At 36.8% G+C, this 23,598-nt stretch overlaps 1 protein-coding gene across 1 annotated transcript; it reads left to right on the top strand.

Annotated features, from left to right (window-relative positions):
- The first annotated feature begins 3,616 nt into the window (after positions 1-3,616).
- Positions 3,617-16,025, top strand: LOC120347053 (SWI/SNF-related matrix-associated actin-dependent regulator of chromatin subfamily A member 5-like). The gene is made up of 3 exons (XM_078118176.1): positions 3,617-3,703; positions 5,214-5,332; positions 12,507-16,025. The coding sequence occupies exon 3, from the start codon at positions 12,561-12,563 to the stop codon at positions 15,633-15,635; it is 3,075 nt and encodes a 1,024-aa protein (XP_077974302.1). The 5' UTR covers positions 3,617-3,703; positions 5,214-5,332; positions 12,507-12,560; the 3' UTR covers positions 15,636-16,025.
- The last annotated feature ends 7,573 nt before the right edge of the window (positions 16,026-23,598 follow it).

Genomic DNA, 23,598 nt, shown 5'->3' with positions numbered 1-23,598 from the left:
GGCGGATTAAGCCTCTTTGGTGCCCTAAGCACTGAAGACTTTGGTGCCCCCTCATGTGTAATTTAATTATAAAAACAATAAACCACATAAGTGTATTATCCATTAAAAATAATCACAACCAACAGTAAATAAAACGAACTTTACGAACCTTTTCAGGTTTTTTAACTATTATATATAGCCGATATATATATTGGCCGTTTACTGCCGATATTATATATATGCAAACACGCAATATCGGGCCGATATATCGGTTGAGCTCTAATCCTGAGGGAGTGTGACAATAAAGATTCATGCCTCCAGTCTCAACGTGAATCGAAATGCCAAAGGATACAAGTCACAACTGTAGTTTGAAATTTTACCGGTACCTAGTAGTCTACCTCAGAGTGGTTCAAGGTTGCTAGGTTGAAGGACCGCAAAAACTTTTGACGAGGTCTCGCGGGCCGCAAGTCGGAGAAAACCAAAAGTGATCAAAATATCGCGAGTTTACTTACTTTAAATTTATTAAACAACGAGATCTTCTAATCAGACTATTATTAGGTTGCATGGTTGGCGTTCGTTTAAAGAAGATATATAAAGCCTTCAGATATTTTAAAGTTAATTTCCGAGAATTACCGTTGTATTTTGCGCATCTCGCGTTTAATGTCGCTTCAAATTATATTCTTTCGTGACAGATATTACTTGAAATCAAACACTGCGTGATGGGCAAGGAAATACATTTCCGCCGTGTTCTCTCATGTCACCTTTCTTGCGACACTCATTTTATTACGAATTGTTATATATATTGAGTAATTTAGAAACTTGCAGCGTGAGCAAGCTTAGTGACATCGTCAAATACCAACCAAGTCAGTCTAAGTTTGTTTTCTGGACCTAGCTAAAAAACTGGATTACGCGGCGTTAAGTCGGCTCTGCGTTTCGTCACTACTGTCACATGGCCGATGCTTGTAAACAGAGGAGTGTTTTGGCACAAAGCGTTAGAAAAAGGGTTTGAATTTCGGGATCCCAACCCCAGTTGGAATATCTAAAAAAAAACGTTACTCCATTACATACAAATATACGCTAAAATTGTTCTGTGAGCCGCACGGAATGTATCAGCATGACAGAGTTTGGACCACCCTGGTCTACCTTATTAAGAAACTCCCGACTTTGCTGACCAATATATCGTTGAAATGTTTGCGGAATCGCCATATGGTGGCAAATTCTGATGACGTCATAGCTCAAAATAAAAACGAATCTCATAAAGCTCACAGAAATATTTGAAACTAATAAAAGTAATAGCCTTCTAGAAAAAAATTCCATCTTTAACTACTGAAAATTTCAAAGCAATTGGAATTTTTAAAAACGTGTCAAAGAACAGGAACAATAAGAACAACGACTATATTGCGGAAAATGGCTGTAATCCAATCACAATGTTTGGTTGCATTAAAAAGTACTCCTATTATAGCGTTACAATCCCAATGTAACGAAATGCCTTTACATATTATACATTATAGAAAATGTCTACATTACAAATGCAGAATGATTCCTCGTGACAGCGAAATTACAGCACAATTATTCAAACAGTCGTGGGAAGAATATTTTTCTTACAAACCGTCATTTGCAACGTTTATTATGAAAACAACCAACAGCTTTTTTACCAACTTCTTTGTTGCAAAAGTTGTCAATTTCAAGATTCCTTAAAGCCACCGCAAATTGATACAACGTTAACGATTTATGGTACAACATGTTCACCAACAATACTTCAAACGTCATTTCTTGACCATATACACGAAAAACTATCGAGACTATGTACAAGTATTTACTGACGGTTCGAAAAATCCATTTGGCGTAGGTGCTGCATATTATGTGCCTCAAGCGAAAGTAGAGAAAAAACTTAAATTACATCATAAAAACTATTAATATTCCGGGGCGAAAAAAGTTTGGGAAGCGCTAGCTTAGGGTAGGGATAGTGGGAGTAAGCCGCCAGCAATCCTCTGGTACTAAATTATCCCCTACTGGATTTGAACCTGCGAATCTAAGCGGGGTAATCTTAGGTTAGAAATCAAGCGTAGTCCTAAGGCTTAGTACGATGCGCCACTCAACGCGAACGTAGTCAACTGCAGTGCACTGGCTGACATAGATACTAAACACATTAATATACGTCTATACCCTTACGCTGGATGACGAAATCTCAGGATTGTTCTTTATGGCCGTACATACCTGTATCATGATCGCTTTTTACCAAGAGGTCTACTGTAGAGACAGACTCAAAGTGCTTCATACAGAACTATAGAGTCTCCGCGAACTATTCGTTTACTCAAAATGACATTAATAAAATTAAAGAAGAAGCAAATACATCCGAGTTATTGAATAGCGTATTTTCAAATCACTCATTAATATTAATCTGTAAGTAACAATTTGTTTTTGTTACGTTCTTATTGTGGGGCTCCGTAAATAGCAGTCTACCTCTTCACGAGCTTCATAACACCAAATATGTGAATCAGTCGTTGTCGTCGGTATGCACTTGTCTTGAGCAGTCAATTGTCGTATTTACTTCACATAGAACCGTGGTTAATGCTGTTGCTGATGTTATATCTCTGCCGTTTGGTTTGGGCGGAGAAATTACCTTTACTGTAGGCCAGGACCGCACCTAATTATTTATTTTGGATCATTAGCCCCAGTTTTTGAATTTCCTATTATACAATGACTTTCATAGTTTTGAATATATACGAAAAGAACTATAACACCATAATAAACAATTTTAATTTGCTACTAACCATTAGTCGGTCGAGGAAGTGCCCGTTTAAGGAGGCCGAAATATCATTTCTGGAAAGACCGGACCCAAATAATTTTGAAGTTTTATTTGCGGACCTTCGATAAAAATAGTTGAGTAGCCCTGCAGTAGGCATCGAAACAACGTCCCATTGTGACTCCACTTTTAAGGACATCGCCGTCACGTTATTGTATGAAAACATTCTTGACTGCGAAAGTCAATGAGCTAAGATTTGTACGTTAATTTAGAGAATGCATTGATATAACGCTAAACACGCCGTTATTCTTTCATGGAGTGGAGGGAAGGTTACATTTTTGATGACATCCACGTGCGCGTTTACTCGAAAAACAAAACAGACAAATATAATGGAAATGCTGGATTCTTTGTACTAAGCTCCCGTCACTGATGTAAAAATGTGAGATCTGAGATAAACGGTTCCATTACATTTGAACCCGTGTACATTTGAACCCACGTACATTTGAACCACGTACGTCTGAACCCACGACAATTGCACCTGCGTACTATTGCACTTATGGAAATTTAGTTGTTTTACGGATATTTGTACATGGTTCAAATGTACGTGGGTTCAAATATACGTGGGTTCAAATGTACGGTCACCGAGATAAACACCCCCAAAAATACTATGAACTAGGTATTATGCGATCAGAAAATGTATGAAGCAAATCCCAACCGTCATCTTCATTCTGCAACTTTGAGATCACGCGTTAGAAGCGTGATCGGACCGTAACGGCAACCTGGAGTAATTAAAGTAATCAGTTAAAAATATTTGATTACAACAATCAGTTAGCTTTTTTCGTCAAATATTTGTGCGCGGGAAGCCACAAGCGACATCGCAGTCACAAATGTTCGTCGTAGGATAAGGTTTGATTTTGTGTAGAATGTATGGACAAGCTGACTGTTGGGTTATGACAGCGAGTTTGAAACAATATTCAGGTGAGCTAAATGTTCTTTAAACCTATTGTTTTCATTGATATTCCATTGCTTTCATTTTTCTATTGTATAAGTGGTAAATTAGAGGTTTTCGGGCCTATACGAATTGGAATTATTAACCAAATACAGAAGTCTAGATTGGTGGGTGATTCTCTTTTGTATCGAACGGGTTCCATCGTTTCCTCAAAACTGGTTGAACTTAAAAGCTATATGACAATACATAGACTTATCATATTAAGAAACTTAAACGTAATATACTGATCTACGTCGCTACGTAAGCTGCATTCAACAGGACAAGATTTACATGAATGTAAAGCATAACTTTCAAAACTTTCGCAAATGTAGCGCAAAATCAATGGTTTATTAGAGATTCGCCGTAGCCTTTTCCCTTTCATATTTTATTGTGTATAGGGTGCTCCCAGAGTATTCGTACCAAGATGGCGCACATCCTGAACACAGTATGTGTACCTGGTTAGGGTTCAGGTTGTGCACCATCTTGGTACGAATACTACCGGATCGCCTTGTATAGATTGGATCTTTGTACAAAGACGCTATCAACGTTCAAAATAAGAGAATTAATAATTATCCAGTTTAAGTTAGCAATGCAGATTGCGCTGGGAATTCAATTTTAAATCATTCCTAACCCCAAATGGATTATTAATAATATGTCATTTTAAAACGTGGCGGGAGCGTTGGCAGAAGATTTGACTTCCGACGCCTATTTTATTCCTGTACACCACTGTTTTCGTTTAGAATGCTAAACAATTAGATGCAAGCGCACCGCGTCTCGGGTCTTGCGATCAAAGTCGGCATTGCCACTTATTTGATCGTGTGTTTTCCCTCAAAATTGTAAGATTTATATTTTCACAAGTTTTAATAATTGTCTTTCGAATCAAAATTCCAAAAAAGTAAGACCCACGTTCACGTTTAAAAGGCTAAATAGTTCGATGCAAGCCAACATTGTTACGCTGTATATTTGATCCTGTGCATATCGAAATTTAAGATTTAGATTCTGTACATGTTTTAATAATTGTGTTTTAAAGCAGAAGTCCGAAAAGTTCATTGGGTGTTTTACTTTTATTCTAATATTTGCAACTCGTGCAGTTTGAAAACTACACCTGGTATGTTATAAAATATGGAGCTGTATTTATGAAATTGAATGATTACATATACCTGTAACTGTAAGGTCGATGAAAAGCAATTTCTATGTTAATCTATAATATTTGAAATTTAATGGCAATCGCTGAATAAATTTTATTCGTCTAAATTTTCTTAGTTTTGTGTATTTAAAAAAAAATCGGAGGAAAGTTTGGCTTTTATGAAATCTAATGTCGAAATTTACCCGTTACGTATTTTATTGAAACTAACGTCTATTTTTTGCTTTGCAGTGTCTCTGTCAAATAACATTTGTCTGAATTAACTACCTAATGACATAGTTGGCTCAACGAAATTTAGTTTAACTCAAATTTAGAATTGGCTTGCACAAAATCATGACATATATATTGATTTTCAGCTTTTTAAAACACTGCTTGAAAGTTGACAGGACAATTTATCATTGTAGCAAAAGAAATTCGTCAAGTACCAGCTTTTCATCACTGAGTGAGATGGAGGCCTATCAAGTCTGAAGATCAAGTATGTAACCAAATCATTTGAAAGCTTTTCAATTTAGATGTCTATAGTATAGATTAATGATATATTGTATTTTTTTCGGAAAATCTACATACAAATATTACTTTCAATATATTGAGTATAAGTTTTGGTTTGTGTGTCAAATAACATTTTCTAAAAATTACAACCTCAAAATTTCATCATAACATGATTCGCACAACTACCGTTTTATTCTGGCTGCTGAGTCGATCCAGTGAATAAGGCTAGGGCCATGTTTTAGAAATAAAAATTAAGCTTTTTTTTCGTTCCCGCCCAATAGCGGGTAGGCCACTACAGCGCCAGGCTACGCAAAGTACTCACGGCGATAAAATACGGCCAGATATGGGCAAATAGGGAATCGATTCCAATAAGCCATCTTGGCTAATGTTCTGTGGTCGTTTTTGTTCGCTTTCGACTGATATGTTGGCCATATTATTAACCGAGACTTACGCATATTCATATACCTGCCAAAATTAGACCGTATGGTGGGCTGGGGTAGGATTAGCGTTTGATATATAATGAGAAACGAATCAAGAACTTGCGAATATGCAAAAAAAATCGACGCAAATAATTAATTCCTGTCAAATCCCATAAGAAATGCATTGCGCGCATCGGAAAAGTTGGAAGCATATCGTCAAAACGAGAGAGGCTTCATATGACCCCGCGAAAACGAGAGAGAAGCACACTCTATATTTATATATCTCTGTGGGTTATATGGTCCTTTCCCCGACCTTTGACCTCCGAAAAATTCTTCCTATAGTTTACCATTGCAAAATGTTCGGGGCTATTTTAAGAGTGCTTTTACGAGTTCGCGCCTGTGAAATGGGATATGTGTTGCAAACCATCATTATGAGTCATCGCATACAACAATCTGTTTTTTAAAAGTACGGTGAAGAATTTTAGCCTAGTCTATCATAGCTATTTCTACACTGATTTTTTTATCACTGCAATTAAATTAAAATTCCTAGGAAGACAGAGTGATCATTGAATTATCTAAATTATATTTAAGTTTCCGAAACACAACTGAAAACTAACGAATAGATTTCGAAAACGCGAAAACGAGGTAATGTTTACGACCACGTTCGAAAATATGTCTGAGTGAGAAAAGTATTTGAGCGGATGCGAAAAGGAAGCATTGTTACGTCACTTTTTGCATCTTGCTGATTGGCCAATGTCACGAGGTAAACAAGGAAGTCGATGCTCGGGGAAAGGTCCATACACCTCAATGGTATGAAGTTTCCCTCAAGCATCGATTTCCTTGTTTATTTCCGTAACAATTACTAATCCGCAATAAGTTAACAATGACGTAGCATTTAGAATTCATGCCGCCGCTCAGACATTATTCAAGCGTAGTTGTAAACATTGCCTTCTTTTGGTAGTTTTGCGTTTTATTCGTTATTTTTAGTTGGGTTTTCAAAGAATAGTCGTAAATCAAACAACTTACTTGCCAGTACCGGTATGTCATCCAGGGATATTTAGTTTAGTTACAATAATCAAAATTGATAGCGCAAACGCTGCAATAGACTAAAATGAGCTATCATAGCCTAAAAGCGACACGTTTTTTTATTGTTTTGTATAAAAATGATAGTTTTGAACATGCTGTGGGCAAGTATAAAAAGAATCTTTTGGGGGTCAAGGGTCAGGGAAACGTCCATTAAAAGGCGAACCTTTCTTAAAATAGGGGGCAATCAATCATTAATTACTGCTCCTCTGCCCGAAACGCGACGGTCAACATTTATAAATTTTTATTACGAAAAAAGAAACTGTGGGTCCTGGATTTTCTATTCAAGATCTTGATCAATGAGAAACTCGCTGATTCCTCTTTCCTCGTGATTTATAATCCTTGGTTGGTATTGTGTAGTTTTGATCTTCATACATGCAGCATTTATATCAAGACTGAGGCGATTTATGGCACTCGATGCTTATTAATCACTGAAAAACGGTTATGTCAATGAGAAAATATTTTATAAGGGTATTCCATTTAGTGGCGTGGTTTCCTGAAGCTGTATAACGGTACACAAGGGCGCATACGAATCATTCAAAATGATGGGTTTCAAATATTAACATACCACGTTGCGGAAATTTTCATGCAACGAACTTTTAAAACAATCACCACGAATATGACACTAATATAAAAGCGTTTTGAGTCATATTGATTTTTTGCTTTGATAAATATACAATCCATGGTCAAATATAATTGCTAAAATTCCATGCTATAATTTTTCCATTCAACGAAAAAGAAAACTACGTTAAATTTTTATACCAACTACAATCCCTAGGCCCGGAAGACGATTCACTAGATCCTCGGAAATAGATTAATTTATTGAAAACGAAGCTAGTAATTTTCCATCTAAAACGAATAAATACTAAAGTTATAACATGATCCTTAATGTCAGCTTATCGAATTTGTACGCACTCCTTGTATGTCATCGCTTGCTTCGGGTATTGCTGCCTTAATCTATAATCAGTGGTATTATGGCATCGGGGAATCGGGAAGGTAGCATATCACTCCTCGCCCTCATTATTCGACTGATAGATAGATACTCTGGTGGTATTTTGTGATTTTGTTTCTCTGTCAATTATGATTGATTAAATTTGTATAATTTTTTTTTGTCATTCCCTCTAAATCTCCAGCCCACAGGTGTCGCTGACTCGATGACTGTCACAGTCTTTCGCGACTTCTTATCTATTGCTATGAATCTCTCACTTGTTTACGATTGTCATTATACACGTTTGTCAATTTTTCGTGCTTTAAATTTTGTGTTAATTCTTGCATGATAGAAATAAATTATCTGAATCTGAATCTGATAGATAGCAATATGTTCAAATTAGTACATATTGCTATTCCTCACTTGATATTCACCATATCCCTGAGTATTCTAGTTTGGGACCAACACTGTTTTCAATCTCTATTTATTCACATCATTTTCAATTTTTTTATGTTTGATACAAATGTTCTTTATATGGATATGGGTTGCTCTTCCGTCCAGAATGAACGATGAAATGAAATAGTAGCAAATTGGTTGGAACTTGTTCGTTATCTTTATGTATGCCTTATTTCTTAAAGAGTCTGTATAATATCATAAATTTTTTCTCTTGAATTTTCGGCATTGCTTTGCCTATCTCCTCTTTGCAGATCCATGCTAGTTAACAACTCTATAATTGTGACTGCCGTGCTTATCCAAAATCAATCTGACATTTTTCTCGACCGACTCCTTGGATTCGATTTATATTTTCCAACAAACTTTCCTCTCAGACTCTTCCAATGGACTTTCCCCTGACCTATGACCCCCGGGAAATTTTTCCTGTACTTTACCATTGTAACATTTTCGGTGCCTTTTTCAAGAATAGTTTTGCGAGTTGGTTCCTGTAAAATGGGGGCATTTGTTTCAAACCATCATTCTGATTTAGAGCATTCAACAATCTAATTTTCAAAAGTAACGGAATTTTTTTTTAGCCTAGTCTATCACAGCTATTCCTATATTAGCTTTCGATTACTGCAATTAAAATGAAACTTCTGGGAAGATAAATTGATTATTGAATTATTTGATTTATATTTAAATGTCCAAAACACTACTGAAAACCAACGACTACTGAAAACTAACGAATAGAATTCAAAAATGCGAAAACGAGGCATTGTTTACGACCACGCTTGAAAATCTGTCAAAGTGGGAAAAGTGTTTGAGCGGATACGTTGTTACGTCACTTTTGCATATTGCTGATTGGCCAATGTCACGAAGTAAACTGAGTCGATGCTTGGGGTAACATCCATTCGATTTATATATTCCTATTACACATTTTTCGTCTAACTGACGTCCTCGACTTAATTTATGTTTTCCAAATTGTATTCAATCAACACAACAATAAAAAAACAGGTTAGTTTTTCGGATTTTCCACGTTATCAGCATTTTATATCCAATTATGCTCATTGCGCTGTCTGCTATCTTATCTATAAGAAAATATGGTGTTGCTGACACAATGGACCTTTCCCCGAGCATCGACTTCCTTGTTTACTTCGTGACATTGGCCAATCAGTAAGATGTAAAAAGTGACGTAACAATGCCCCCTTTTCGCATCCGCTCAGACACTTTTCTCGCTCAGACAGATTTTCAAGCGTGGTTGTAAACATTACCTCGTTTTCGCGTTTTTGAACTCTATTCGTTAGTTTTCAGTTGTGTTTCGGAAACTTAAATAAAAATCAGATAATTCAATGATTACTCTGTCTTTCTAGGAGTTTTAATTTAATTGCAGTAATAAAAATTAGTGTAGAAATAGCTATGATAGACTAGTCTGAAATTCTTTACCGGTACTCTTAAAAAACAGATTGTCGTATGCAATGAATCATAATGATGGTTTAAAAGACGTACCCGATTTTACAGGCGCCTACTCGCAAAAGCACTTTTGATATAGCCCCGAAAATGTTGCAACGGTAAAGTATAGGAAGAATTTTCCGGGGGTCAAAGGTTGGGGAAATCTCCATAGGGCTTTCGCGGCAAACGGATAGCCACACGGTGGCGTCAGTGATCTAATCTATTTCGGACTACTCATGCCGCGCTTTCCGCAACGTTGTATGTTGAAAGCGTACCGGGAACATTCCAAATTAATTTCCGATTAATTCCAAATTAATGACTAATTTTGATAGGCAAAGAATAACACTTGATTAAATTTTGGATGATTTGCTACAAAAATCGATAATGAGTTGAAAGTAAAGGAAGTTAGATTGTCTTTATTTGGGTTTGTCCATATACCGTAGCCTACATGTTTGCATAACGTAGACAGCGAAAAGGAAAATCCTAGTACTGTAGTAGCATGATGGGTTTTCGAATTTTCTGTCCAATTTTTTGAAATCTTCTCTTTTTTCATGCTAATATAAAATAAATAATTGTACCGTATATGTACATTATAATGATATGCTTCTGATTGAATGTCGACAATGTTCAATACAAAAGGATATAGGCTATGACGAATACTGGATTATCAACATTCTGACATTGGATAGCCTATCATAGCCTATGTAAAATAAATTGTTTATACAACTGTTTTATTCCTCTTCAACTAATCGGAACTCAATACATGCAAATGTACTCCAAAAAATAATTGTATAAAAAAAAAATTGGCTTAAATTAGTTCGCTACTGCTTATACTGGTATATCTGTATATAGTCTAGTCTAACACTGAACAAAAATTTCAGAATGTGATGTGAAATGTTTAAAACTTGATTAGAAAGTTAATCAAGTTTTGTGTTATAAATTGCAGATTTAAGCTGCACTTCTGTGATTAATAAAGATCTGAAAATTGTACGAAATGTCGCTGTATCATTCTAGAAATGAAAAAATGCAGTCAAATGGAACACATTTTTTATTTCACAAATGTGATACAATACTGCTATACCAACAAAACAGTAAATGGGTTTATTTATATTTTGGGATTGATAAAATTCAGGGATAGCCAAAATCGAATAATTAAGTATTCCGAACAGATTATTAAATAATATTTTTGAATATGAATTATTGAATATATTCTGAAATGGGTCTGTTTCACAAGAGAAATGCTTCAAGACTATTCCACTATTGTAAATTCATGAAAATTTTAATTTGTTTATGCAGAATAATTGAGATAAGCATTGTTTTAATCAGTTTTCTCTATTTTAGGGTGGTCCAAGTTGTCGCCTTCGTGGGCCACAAAATTATTTTTGCATTGTTCCCGGGCCACAATAGTGTCAGAAATAGGTAAACAGGGCAACAAACACTTTATTGTGCTAACAATTGGTCATTATTTGTCATTTATCAAGCTAAAACATGCAAAATATCTATGTTTAATATAAGATTTCAAACTATTCACAACGAAGAAAGGGCTCCCGCAATTATAAGTACGTTCGAACATCGGTAGGGTTCTCAAAGCAAAATCCCTAAAAATTTGAAAATGCAATTTTTCTGACTTTTCTGTAATACTTTAGGCTGGTTGCAAAAAATCACTGTATGGATTATATTCTCAGGCCATGTAACATTGATATTTATTTATTACAAGTTCATAACTGTTGGAATATATTCCCAATCAAAAAGATATAAAGCCAATGAACAATTTGGAATACCCAAGCACAATATTCCACTTCGCTAGATGCTCCAGCTAGTCGTGACACTAGTCAATTTAGTGATGTAGCAAGATATCGAAAAGATTTTCTGATTATTTTTATGACGAAACAAAACCAAATACGATTTTTTGATTACCCTTCAGCAAAGGCGACGCGGGCCACAGATAATTACGCTGCGGGCCTGGGTTTGGATTGGACCACCCTGCTCTATTTTATTCTGTCAGAATCAATTTTTGTCTATTATAAAATAATTAAGTCCATGCTTCCGAAAACAAATAGCTGGCTAACTAATCCCGTACTTGCCAGGCCAGGTAACCGGGCGAGAGGCCGTGGTTTGCCATAGGATTAGGCCGTCTTATCGCCTTTTCTCTTCCCCGTGATAAATATGTAAATCTTATCCTATCCTAATGCTTGAAAAGACATTTTCGAATAAATATATTCTAAATTGGACCTAAAATCAAGAATCTACCAAATCCATCAACCAATTTTTCGAATATTTGATATGTTTTGAACATCCCTGGAAAAATCATGTAATTTTAAAGTTTAGGTGCAGGGAAGAAGAGTTGGAATAGATTTTTAGTGTTCGAAATAATTGCTCAATGGGTGTTTTTTTATGATTCCAAACTTGTCGGAATACCTAACTCTCTTGTTTGTTTCATAAATTTTAAAATATCATGATAACTGGCTGACTTTTATAAATTTGCCATTTAGAATCTTAAATAAAATTCAACTGTGTTTAACTTGAAGCAGAAAACCTTTCAACATTTCATTAATTCACTGTCTAACTCTGCCAAAGTAGAAGTGAAAATTATTTTGTGTGGTATTCAAGGAGACCCAACTTTTTTGTATATACCGGTAAATGTAATAGCCTATTATAATATATACAATAAAATAATGGCGACTGTTTTATCGATATCAGTTCTACATTATCATGGTTATCTTTTTCTAATACGAAGTGGAATATTTCTTAATGTTCAGGCTAATCCTATCACTTCATTGAAGTTTTGCTCCCATATTTATCACCGACAAAAACATTTAACGACATTTTTCAATCTGATATTTTTGTAGATTTTGAATCAAAAACATTATCATAAAGCTGTTTTTAAAAGAAAATCGATAAAGATGGCTTCAAAACCAAACAATGAATCAGATATATCTGAAAATTCTGATGCAGAGGAAACTGAAGAACCCGTGGCACCACCTGATTCTGCATATGCCAGCAAAATGGCTCAGGATCATGGAAAGCGGTTTGACTTTTTGTTGCAGCAGACAGAAATTTTTGCTCATTTCATGAATCCCAATGTCAAGACCAAATCACCTACGAGCCCTCTGAAAATTCGTGGACGACCCAGACTAACTTCTCGTGAGTCTGTGTCAGGTTCGTCAACTAGTGTAAATGCAACTGATCATCGTCATCGTAGAACAGAACAAGAGGAGGACGAGGAACTACTTTCCGATGCTAGAAAAACACAAGGAGCGATAACAAGATTTGAACAATCTCCTAAATACATTCAAAATGGTGAAATGAGAGATTATCAAGTCAGAGGATTAAACTGGATGATATCATTGTACGAAAATGGGATCAGTGGTATTCTCGCTGATGAAATGGGTCTGGGAAAGACTTTACAAACCATCTCCTTGTTGGGCTATCTCAAGCATTACAGAAATATTCCTGGTCCCCATATGGTGATTGTACCAAAATCTACTCTTCAAAACTGGGTGAATGAATTTGAGCGTTGGTGTCCATCAATCAAAACGGTATGTTTAACAGGAAACAAAGATCAGAGAGCTGCGATCATTCGTGATGTTATGATGCCGGGAGAGTGGGATGTTTGTATTACATCATATGAAATTGTAATTCGTGAAAAGGCTTGTTTTAAACGATTCAACTGGAGATATGTTGTTATTGATGAGGCACATAGAATTAAGAATGAGCAGTCAAAGCTCTCTACCATTGTTCGCCAATTTCGCAGTACAAATCGACTTCTGTTAACCGGTACACCACTGCAAAATAATTTGCATGAATTATGGGCTTTACTCAACTTTCTACTACCAGATGTTTTTAATTCTTCTGAAGATTTTGATTCCTGGTTTTCTGCAAATAAGCTAGATGACCAGAAGTTGGTTTCACGTTTGCATTCTGTATTGAGACCTTTTCTTTTAAGAAGATTGAAAAGTGATGTTGAAAAAAGCTTACTGCCGAAAAAAGAAACCAAGATTTACATTGGTTTGAGCAAAATGCAAAGAGAATGGTATACAAAAATTCTAGTCAAAGATATTGATGTCATCAACGCCGCAGGCAAAAAGGATAGAGTTAGACTTTTAAATATTCTTATGCAGTTGCGAAAATGTACCAATCATCCATATCTGTTTGATGGGGCAGAACCTGGACCACCTTATACCACAGATGCGCATCTTGTAGTCAATAGTGGAAAAATGGATGTTCTCGATAAACTTCTTCCAAAATTTCAAGCGCAAGGAGATCGTGTGCTGATCTTCAGTCAAATGACGAGAATGTTGGATATTCTAGAAGATTATTGTATGTGGAGGGGATACAATTACTGTAGATTGGATGGTCAAACACCCCACGAGGATAGACATCGTCAAATCAATGAATACAATATGCCTGGTAGTGAAAAATTTATTTTTATGTTGTCAACTCGTGCTGGTGGTTTGGGTATAAATCTGGCAACAGCAAATATAGTAATTTTATATGACAGTGATTGGAATCCTCAAGTCGATTTACAAGCTATGGACAGGGCACATCGAATTGGTCAGAAAAAGCAAGTGATGGTATTCAGATTGATTACAGAAAATACAGTGGAAGAGAGAATTGTTGAACGAGCTGATATGAAATTGCATCTGGACAATATTGTTATCCAACAGGGTCGACTGGTAGCTCAGAGTCAAAAACTTGCCAAAGATGAGATGCTGAGCATGATTCGACATGGAGCGAATCATGTTTTTGCATCTAAAGAAAGTGAAATCACAGATGCTGATATCGATGCTATTATTGCTGTAGGAGAAAAGAGAACAGAAGAAATGGAAGAACGACTGAAAAATCTTGGCGAAAGCGGACTTCGTAAATTTACGTTGGATGACACGGAGAGCCCGTACTCTGTTTACCAATTTGAAGGCAAGGATTGGAAAGATAAAACAAAAGAAGGTGGCTTACTGCCTTGGATTGAACCACCTAAAAGAGAGAGAAAGGCTAACTACGCCGTTGATCAGTACTTCCGAGAAGCCCTGAGAACAAGTGAACCGAAGGCACCCAAAGCCCCAAGGCCTCCAAAGCAACCTACAGTTCAAGATTTTCAGTTTTTTCCTCCCCGATTATTTGAATTGCTTGAGGCTGAGATTTTACAGTATCGTGCTTCTATTGGATACAAAGTACCCAGAGATCCAGATGGAGATATTGAAGCTGAAAAAGATCAACAACGCCAGATTGATGAAGCATTGCCGCTCACTGAGGAGGAACTAGCTGAAAAAGAGAGTCTTCTGCAATGTGGATTCACCAACTGGACAAAGCGTGATTTCAATCAATTCATCAGAGCTAATGAAAAATATGGACGTGATGATATTGAAAGTATCTCCAAAGAAGTGGAAGGCAAGACGCCACAAGAAGTTATAGAATATTCCGCAGTATTTTGGGAGAGATGCAACGAATTGACTGACATTGATAAAATAATGGCACAGATTGAAAGAGGAGAAGCTCGCATTCAGCGGAAAATCAGTGTCAAAAAAGCTCTTGATGCAAAAATTGCAAGATATCGAGCCCCATTCCACCAACTTCGTATCCAGTACGGAACAAATAAGGGGAAGAATTACACGGAAGAAGAGGATAGATTCCTTATTTGCATGCTGCATAAACTTGGACTTGACAGAGAGAATGTTTACGATGAACTACGCGTGGCAGTTCGACATGCTCCCCAATTTAGATTCGATTGGTTCATAAAGTCCAGAACGGCAACAGAACTTCAGCGAAGATGTAACACCCTTATCACATTAATAGAAAGAGAAAACCAAGAACTGGAAGAAAGAGACAAGTCATCTGGGAAGAAAGGGAGGCAACGGGGCACCAATACACCAGGTGGAGGATCAAGAGCATCAACCCCTTCTTCTGTTGGTGGGGGCTCCCAGAAGCGAAAACTTGATACTGGAATATCGAATTCTGGTAGGAAGAAGAAAAAGGATTAAATAACTATGTTCCCGATTTTTATACTGGGCTTTTTCAAATGTTTCAGCTGTCAAAACCTGATTGTCCGCTTTGTTTATCTTCATTACACTATTTGTTCAGGCATGCCCGACTTTCCACATGGGTAAATGACAAATGTTAGGTTTGAATACATTTATCATTCCAAGGCAACTGTATAAAAATGTTTTCAACCGAGCTTGGCCTTGGATAAAATATCAACTCGTTATTCTCTATTCCAATGCCGGCATTAATGAATTTCATAAAATTTGCTATCGCTAATTATTCCATTTTTACCATTTGTAAATAAATAACATTGGTTTTTCACAACTTTTTGTTGATTGTAGTAATAGTGTCTGTACCTAAAAAAATAAAATAAAGACTGCCATCTTTAATTTGCCTTTTTCTTTGGACGATCTGGAAAGTCAAACTAGCTTGAGGTAAGAATATTTATCAGTGAATCTGTCATGCAGATGAAACTAAAAACTTGATGCCAAATTATATTATTGTGTTTGTCTTGAATCAATCAAACACACTGAAATTTGTTTGCAGGAAAATTGCAATGAATTTTTTGATCTTCATTACAATTTAATAAATTTGAAATTGAGGCAATATGATAAAATTTGAGGTATCATTTGATTGTTTAAATCAGGGATCAGTAACCTTTTGCTAGTCGCAGGTCAGATATGCAACTTTTTTACGGGTTGCAACTTGAAAAGAAAAACGCTGTTCTTTTCGCATTGCTGAAACGCCGCATATCATATAATTTTGCCAAGTCATTTTAGGTATTATATTAACATACGAACTGAACAACCAGGGGTGAGTAAATTCGAATATTTTTATTCAACTGTTTTTAACGAATATGTTCTAATCTACAATGGTTCGATCTACGCTGATGTTAGTTTTATTATGTTTCTTGTAGAACCGTCAAAAACCGCGATTGTTAAAAATGATTATCGACGATAGACGTTAAAGCAGTGATGTAATTCAGGCTTTCGCAGCTGCAAAAAGAATGAATATTCTATTTGATATCTATATTGATAGCCCGTAATATAAATCAACTTCAATCATAATCGCAAGTTCAGTTTGCTGTAGTAAATGTCAAAACTTGGATTTACACGTGTGTTTTGGTATGCAAACCGAATCTGTCATTCATAGGTTTTCGCAGCTGAAAAAGATTGAATATTGTCTGTTGATGAAAGACGAGGTCCTCCTCTGAATTTTTTTTTTTTATTTGCGTTGAAATGCACAATTGTGCAAAATTGTTGTATTTGTTCACATTTGATCTGACTCGCATTCAAAAGTCGTTTACTAGGTAAGCGGCCATTTTTTGATCACGGAAGGGTGGTACCCGCTGGTCTACTTCCTCCTTGACTCGGGTTCATACATCTGAAACGATAACCTTTCACCTTAGCTATTACCATGCCTAATAAGGATTGGCTGGGCACGTTTATCATGCCCCCGTGTCGAATCCCTTTGTTTTTGGACACGTATTGGACATAGCGATCGTTTTGTTGTTATGTTGTTCTTATTTTTGTTGTGCTTTGACACAGTTTGAAGAAATCGCTTCTCTCTTTGATTACTGGACCAATTGCTTTGAAATTTTAGTGGTTTAAGATGAAAATTTTCTCCAGAAGGCTATCACTTTTTTGTTGTTGCTATGACGTCATCAAAATTATTGCCATTAGGGGGCGCTACGTGTCCATATATTTGAGCATAGCTCTCTTGTAGTTTTTGTCATTGATCTTGAATGTTGATTGATATTCACCATCACCTTGATTGTCTTCTTTTTCAAAAGTCATGGGTTATTAGTTATGCTGCATATTTTTTGCTGATCCAGTCAAAATGACACATGGGTATTTTAAAATTACTACTTCAAACATAAAACAGTGCTAAACGGAAACTATTGCTTCCAATAACTTAGTATGAAAAAACTTTTATTGTTTCTAACTGTGCAAAGAACAAGAGCAATCAGAGTAGACAGAAATAATTTTTGCATAATCTTTCCAACAAATGCCCAGAATCTAGGTGTTTTTAGTAGAAAAATGCGTGCAACATTTAGTTGTATTTGTCGACCAGGTCATGTGACCCCGTGACGCGCTTGCCACGTTTTGGCTTTCTTCACAAAATTAGGACACTCGGGATTTGTTGGAGGTTTTTATGCTAGTAGACAGTATGCTGATATTATTGTTTCAGTACAGTGCCATTGCAGTTATTTTAGCGTTGCATTTTTGGTTGTTGTCCGGGAATTAGCTGTCATCAGTACTGTTCAAAGTGTTTTCATTGTGTATATTCTGTTTTCATGCATTGTGCCGTAAATATATACATTGTGCTGCCTGGTACTTGTCGCTTTATTGTATGCTTTCCGTTTCATTGGAGTGTTTGGTTGTATTAATCGTTGCTTGGATTGATAATTAATAAATAGAACAAAATAGCATAAATTGAAGTGAATACTGACAGGAAACTTGACGTCAGATTATATTGGAAGATATTCAGAACTTGGATAACCATTTCATAGACTGCCGGTACGCTACAATATATTAGGTCCACTCGGATTAAGCAGAGGCTACAACTACATCCTGACGTGTGTAGATTGTTTTTCACGTCGGTTAGAATGCATCCCATTGTCTGATATTTCCGCTGAAAGTGTTGCCAACGGATTTGTATTTGGCTGGGTATTGTCACAATTTAAAGGATATGGTCAATGTGGATGTAGATGAATCAGAAGACTCAAGAGTTCCGGATTGGTTGTTTATTGTACGCCAACTCCAAAATTACAAACATATAACAGTCAAACCAAACATCACTGGAGAACACGACTGACTGCCCGCGCAGCGGCCGGAGAAAAAGGGCGAGAGACATAGTTTTTCCTCTCACGTGTAGTAAGTGGTCCCGACAAAACAGCATTGAATAAGGGTCAACATAACAGTCTATAAACATGAAAATATACGGTATATACACACAATATAAACGCGGACGCTATGGTCCGTGACAGTATCACGATTTGAAGCACCAAAAAGGGTCATCACAGATTGTGGGAAACGATTCAAATGCAAGCTTTGATGATGCTAATGAATTTTATAGGCACCGAACATTCTACAAGTCTTCCTCATTCACCACAAATGAATAGTTTAGTCAAACGCGCAAATCGCATGCTGAAGAATGCCCGTCGACCTATGGAAAACCATGAAGATTGGTTCGACAATTTTGGATTTGTATTGCTCGGCATTAGGAGTGTCATCAAAGAAGATCTAGGCTTGTCCTTAGGAGGAAATCTGTACGGAGCACATCTTCCCCTCCTTGGTGAGCTCTTAGACTCTCCAAATCAAACCACAATCGAACCGTAGACTATAATTATGTCAACAAGATGCGCAGATTCTTCAAAAACTACATAGTGTGCCGACTCGAGAGCAGCCTCCTAACCAAGTAGAAGAACTCAGTAGTGCAATACACGTCTACATTCGTGTAGATTCTACAAAAAGAGCACTTCAGTCTGTCTATACTGGATCACTTCAGTCTGTCTATACTGGACCACATAGGCCTATTTCAAAGTCCAATAAGTATTTACGGTTGAATTCAAGGGAATCCCTCAACCGATCGCCCGAACCCGGCTTTCCCTCCTTTTTGTGACTCCGAGACGACTACAGCTGTCCAATTTCACCCTTCTCCGCTGGAATCGCAGTTAAAACCTGATAGCGAACTGAGAGAAAATCCTCCCATTTAGAAAAATAACGTAGCTATTTACTTCCTCCTATATATCTACCCCATCAAAGAATATCACCGCGTGATTTATTTGTTCGCAGTAATTATTTTTGTCTCACTTATGTATTTCATTAAGTTTCTCCATCGTTCGTGTTAACCACTTGCCCTATCATCCATGCCTGCCAAAAGTTTTGTCACTATCCTAACCAATTTAACATATGTACATTTCGTAGTTGCTGTAGTTTCTCTCCACACATCTTTCAAAATTTCCGATTATGTTGTAAATCTTTCCAAGTCATCAACCCCAAAATACTCAACACATGATGTGATGCATTAACGTATCACTTGGCCTACATTAGTAGTGTTTTCCCTTTTACAGCCCCAGTAGTGTCACTATAAGGTGGATCTCCCTGGGCATAATTTCTATTTTTTACCTGTGTTCACTTCTCACTGCTCGATTTTGTATATTTATCACTAGAAATGATCTTCTCTTCACAGCCCATGATCGTGTCTTAAAGGTTATTTGTTATTCCTGGGCACGATCGCAATTGTTTTTTTATCTCTTTTTCCATCTTGCACAGCTCAATTTTTGGCGACAGAAGTATGTGCACCAAGATGGCGCACAACCTGAAAATAGTATGTGTGTGTGTAGCGGATTCAGGTTGTGCGACATATTGCTGCACATACTTCTGGAGCACCAAAAAGGTAGATAAAATTTCGCATGATGACCTATAATCCGGTACATAACCTTGTAAATATACCGGAAATAGCGCCATAAAACCATGGCGAGAGGCGCCGTGGTTCTTTCGTGGCAGGATGTGGTAATGACTGCGTCTCCTGTTTCCCTCTGTTTTGCGCTGGTTTCCTTCTGTTTCGCGCTGTTTCGCGCTCTTTGCGGTGTTTCGCGCTGTATTCAGTAACTAGTAAGAACCACAGAAAAACCATTACATATTCGTTGAAAAAGTCAGCTCTTTTAACGACTGGTGTAATCTCGGATTCTCGGGGACTGCCTCAGAAGCCGTACCGCGGGGATTTCGTTTCGATGAATATGTATTTTTCATCTACTAATATACTTTACATGTATTTTAATTGTACTAAATTAAATATACTTTCTGGGATATTATATCAGATCTTTCTAATGACGACAACGAATTCGCATGAGTGCAATATATATATAAACTAAATTTAATCTGGCAGTTGATCACACTTTATTATGTCCGCGGATTGGCGTGGTATTTTAGATAGGTAATGAGTTTATTTTGTCGTGAGTCGCCGCAACTGCGAGTTACCTTGAACACAAATGAATTAAAATAGAGAGGCATTTCGAATTATTGTAATTATTACGAGACAGAAAAATTAAAATAACACGAAAAAGCCGGTACTTTTAACGAACGCGGAGACCGTTTCAGGAGCCGTTACGTATAAATTTCTGACCTGTCCCAAGCCCCCCCTCGCGCCCCCCAGTTTAAGCATCTCGCGCCTCCCAGTTTAAGAACCACTGGTTTAAAAGAATTGCGGAAATTTAATTACTGGACATTTACTTTATTTATTATAAATGATAATACGTAAGAAACTATCCCCTGAAGGCATGACATTCGTCTCGACCATTCTATATAATAAATATTTCTTTAATATTATTCATTTACTGGCAACGACTAACATACCGTTCATTGGACTGAACGTGCTAATATATTCTTCTCGTGTAGTCTAATAAAACAAGGAAAAGGTTGGTGACTTTGTTACTATTCATGGTCTGCTCCAACTGAGTCAGAGAGAATTGTGTGCTGGGTTAAACTCTATTCAACCGAGAGTTGGTGCTTTTACCCAAGCTCTATTTGGGATTGCTTTTAAGATAACAAGCCTCCTTTACATGCTTTTAATATGAAAGGGGTTAAATACATTAAAATCCATGGTTACACAATGCACATTCGCTACAATACCATACCAATGTTATACATCTTCTATAGCTTTTTCTCCGTGTCATGGGCTGTTTCGAAGTCTAGGAAAATACCAGGTACTTGGTAAAGCTTTATATATGTCAGGTGTAGCCAACCTGCTTTCGACCGCGATCGACTAAATCTTCAAAAAATCTTGCGATCGACTGATCGGTAATAAGGTCATACACAAAAACGAATGGATATACTGAATATGTAGATAACTGCACACGCACATACCACCGCTGGCATACTGCGGAAGTTATTGTAGGATCGTTTATATTTCTATACAAGCGATATTCGGCACTTCATTTTTAAACTTTGGCACGATAAAAATTGGCATTTGTTACGTGATAATATGCTTTATCGGGCTCGTCCAGACTTAAATACTGTGTGTATTGTATTTTGCGCAGTGGCGTAGCAAGACTCTCGCGGGCCCCCCCGCAAAAATATTTCGTCAAAAAGCATAACATGTCGCTATAAAAAGGCTATGGTAACCTAAATATTGCGCTTTCGTGTTAGCAAACTCATCCACCATCTTCGTCATATCAATTTTTTCAATTTGCTTCAAAAATCAGTAGCTTAACTGTGATAATTGTCGTGTAAGTTTTGGAGAAAAATTCATTCACGCCGGCGCCATCACTTTTGGAGAATGAACACGCATCTGGTTTTCTTCCGATACCACCAGTGCTAGGCTTAATTCCTCCTCAGTTACGTTCGGTATTCCCAAGTCTAATTGTTTCGATTTTGGTTTAAATATTTCGTTTATCTTGGTTACTTAAATAATTTTTCTCATACGTTCTTCCCCTTCTGCCTTTTTTGTTCGCTGCTGTGAGCCACTGAGAGTTTTTGCTTTCGACATCATTCTGACAGCCTTCGTAATTGTGCCGGTGCGATCAAACCATAATTATGATCAAACCACACGACGACGAAAATCGACGACTCCGGCATTGTTACGTAACAAAACGATTTGAGCAGAACTAACATCAAATAAGACGTGCATTAATACTTTTGCAATGCAGCTTTTGGTTTTGCGGCCTAAATTTCTAAATTTTAACCGCTTGGGGCCCCTTTTTGCTGTGCCCCCCCCCCGCGACCGCGGGGGGGGGGGATGCTACGCCACTGATTTTGCGCATGTAAAGTAAAACACACAAATGGTTCGAGGCATTTTTTGGGGGTATTTCAATAAAATTCACTCAACATCAGACGCGATCGACTGCTCGAGACGTGGCAGCAAACATCGTTCCACAAAAAGCCGCATTAGCTGTCTTATATCAATAAGTTGAATGATCCGTTCCAGTACTCTATCCCATTTTCTCGCTTTTGTCACTGTACATTTGTAAGTATTTTCATTTATTCTCCCACACCCACATAATTTGACACAAAATCCGACACCGGTGATATTGTAAAACATAAATGTTTGATTATTTATTTATTATAAGCTTGTACGAGTAGAACCTATATTCAGTATTGTTCTCAGCGGAACAAACATTCCTAAAGAACGATCTACGGTAGGTTGTTATATATAAGCCTTTGAAGTCAACAGTCGACACCGAATCACTACTAATAATTTCGAACGCTCCATTTCTATCTTTGAATACTTTATACGCCACTAATTATTTTCTCAAATTTTCAGAGATAGATTACGCACCCCTGTCAACGTATTTGGGGATTGTGTTGGAGCAGCAATTGTATATTACAAGAATATAAAACAGTTTCACAAGTTGAATGACATTAGAGATGCACATATCAATGGCCCAACAGAGCTGTCGCCATTGCAAAACGGCCGGGTGAACGAAGAGACCTGTTTACTGCGCAATACTTAATGGACAGAATTCTGTGAAACTGCAAGTATCGGTGGATAAAACAATTACTCAATGAATTGAATGGAAAAACAAATTTTTATATATATTGAAATCATTCCACGTCACCAATTGTATGGGATATAGCCGACAAATATTAGTAAGGCGGCATACATTATTGCAGACTTGGAAACTATTTATTTAAGAAATCAGCTTTTAACCCGAAGGATTCAATAAAAAGAAGTGTAGAGGACCTTACATTAGCATGGACTTATTTTTTCACTAATTTCAACTATAAGCTCAACTTGATAAATAGATTTGTCATATTGTCACACGGTGCATATATTGAATTTAATGAAATTGCTTGATTAAACCAATGTATCCAATTATTTTTGATAAATATTGCTACTTCGTCATCCTAGTATCGATGGCAACAGATTATCACAAGCCTGTATATCATCATTATACCCTACAAAGTCTTTTATATAGAGACACAGCAATAGAACCGCCTTTGAGTGAATATTTTGTTC

This window comes from Styela clava, chromosome 11, assembly GCF_964204865.1.
Source record: "Styela clava chromosome 11, kaStyClav1.hap1.2, whole genome shotgun sequence".
Taxonomy (NCBI): domain Eukaryota; kingdom Metazoa; phylum Chordata; class Ascidiacea; order Stolidobranchia; family Styelidae; genus Styela; species Styela clava.
This window is presented reverse-complemented; position numbering and strand designations above follow the sequence as displayed.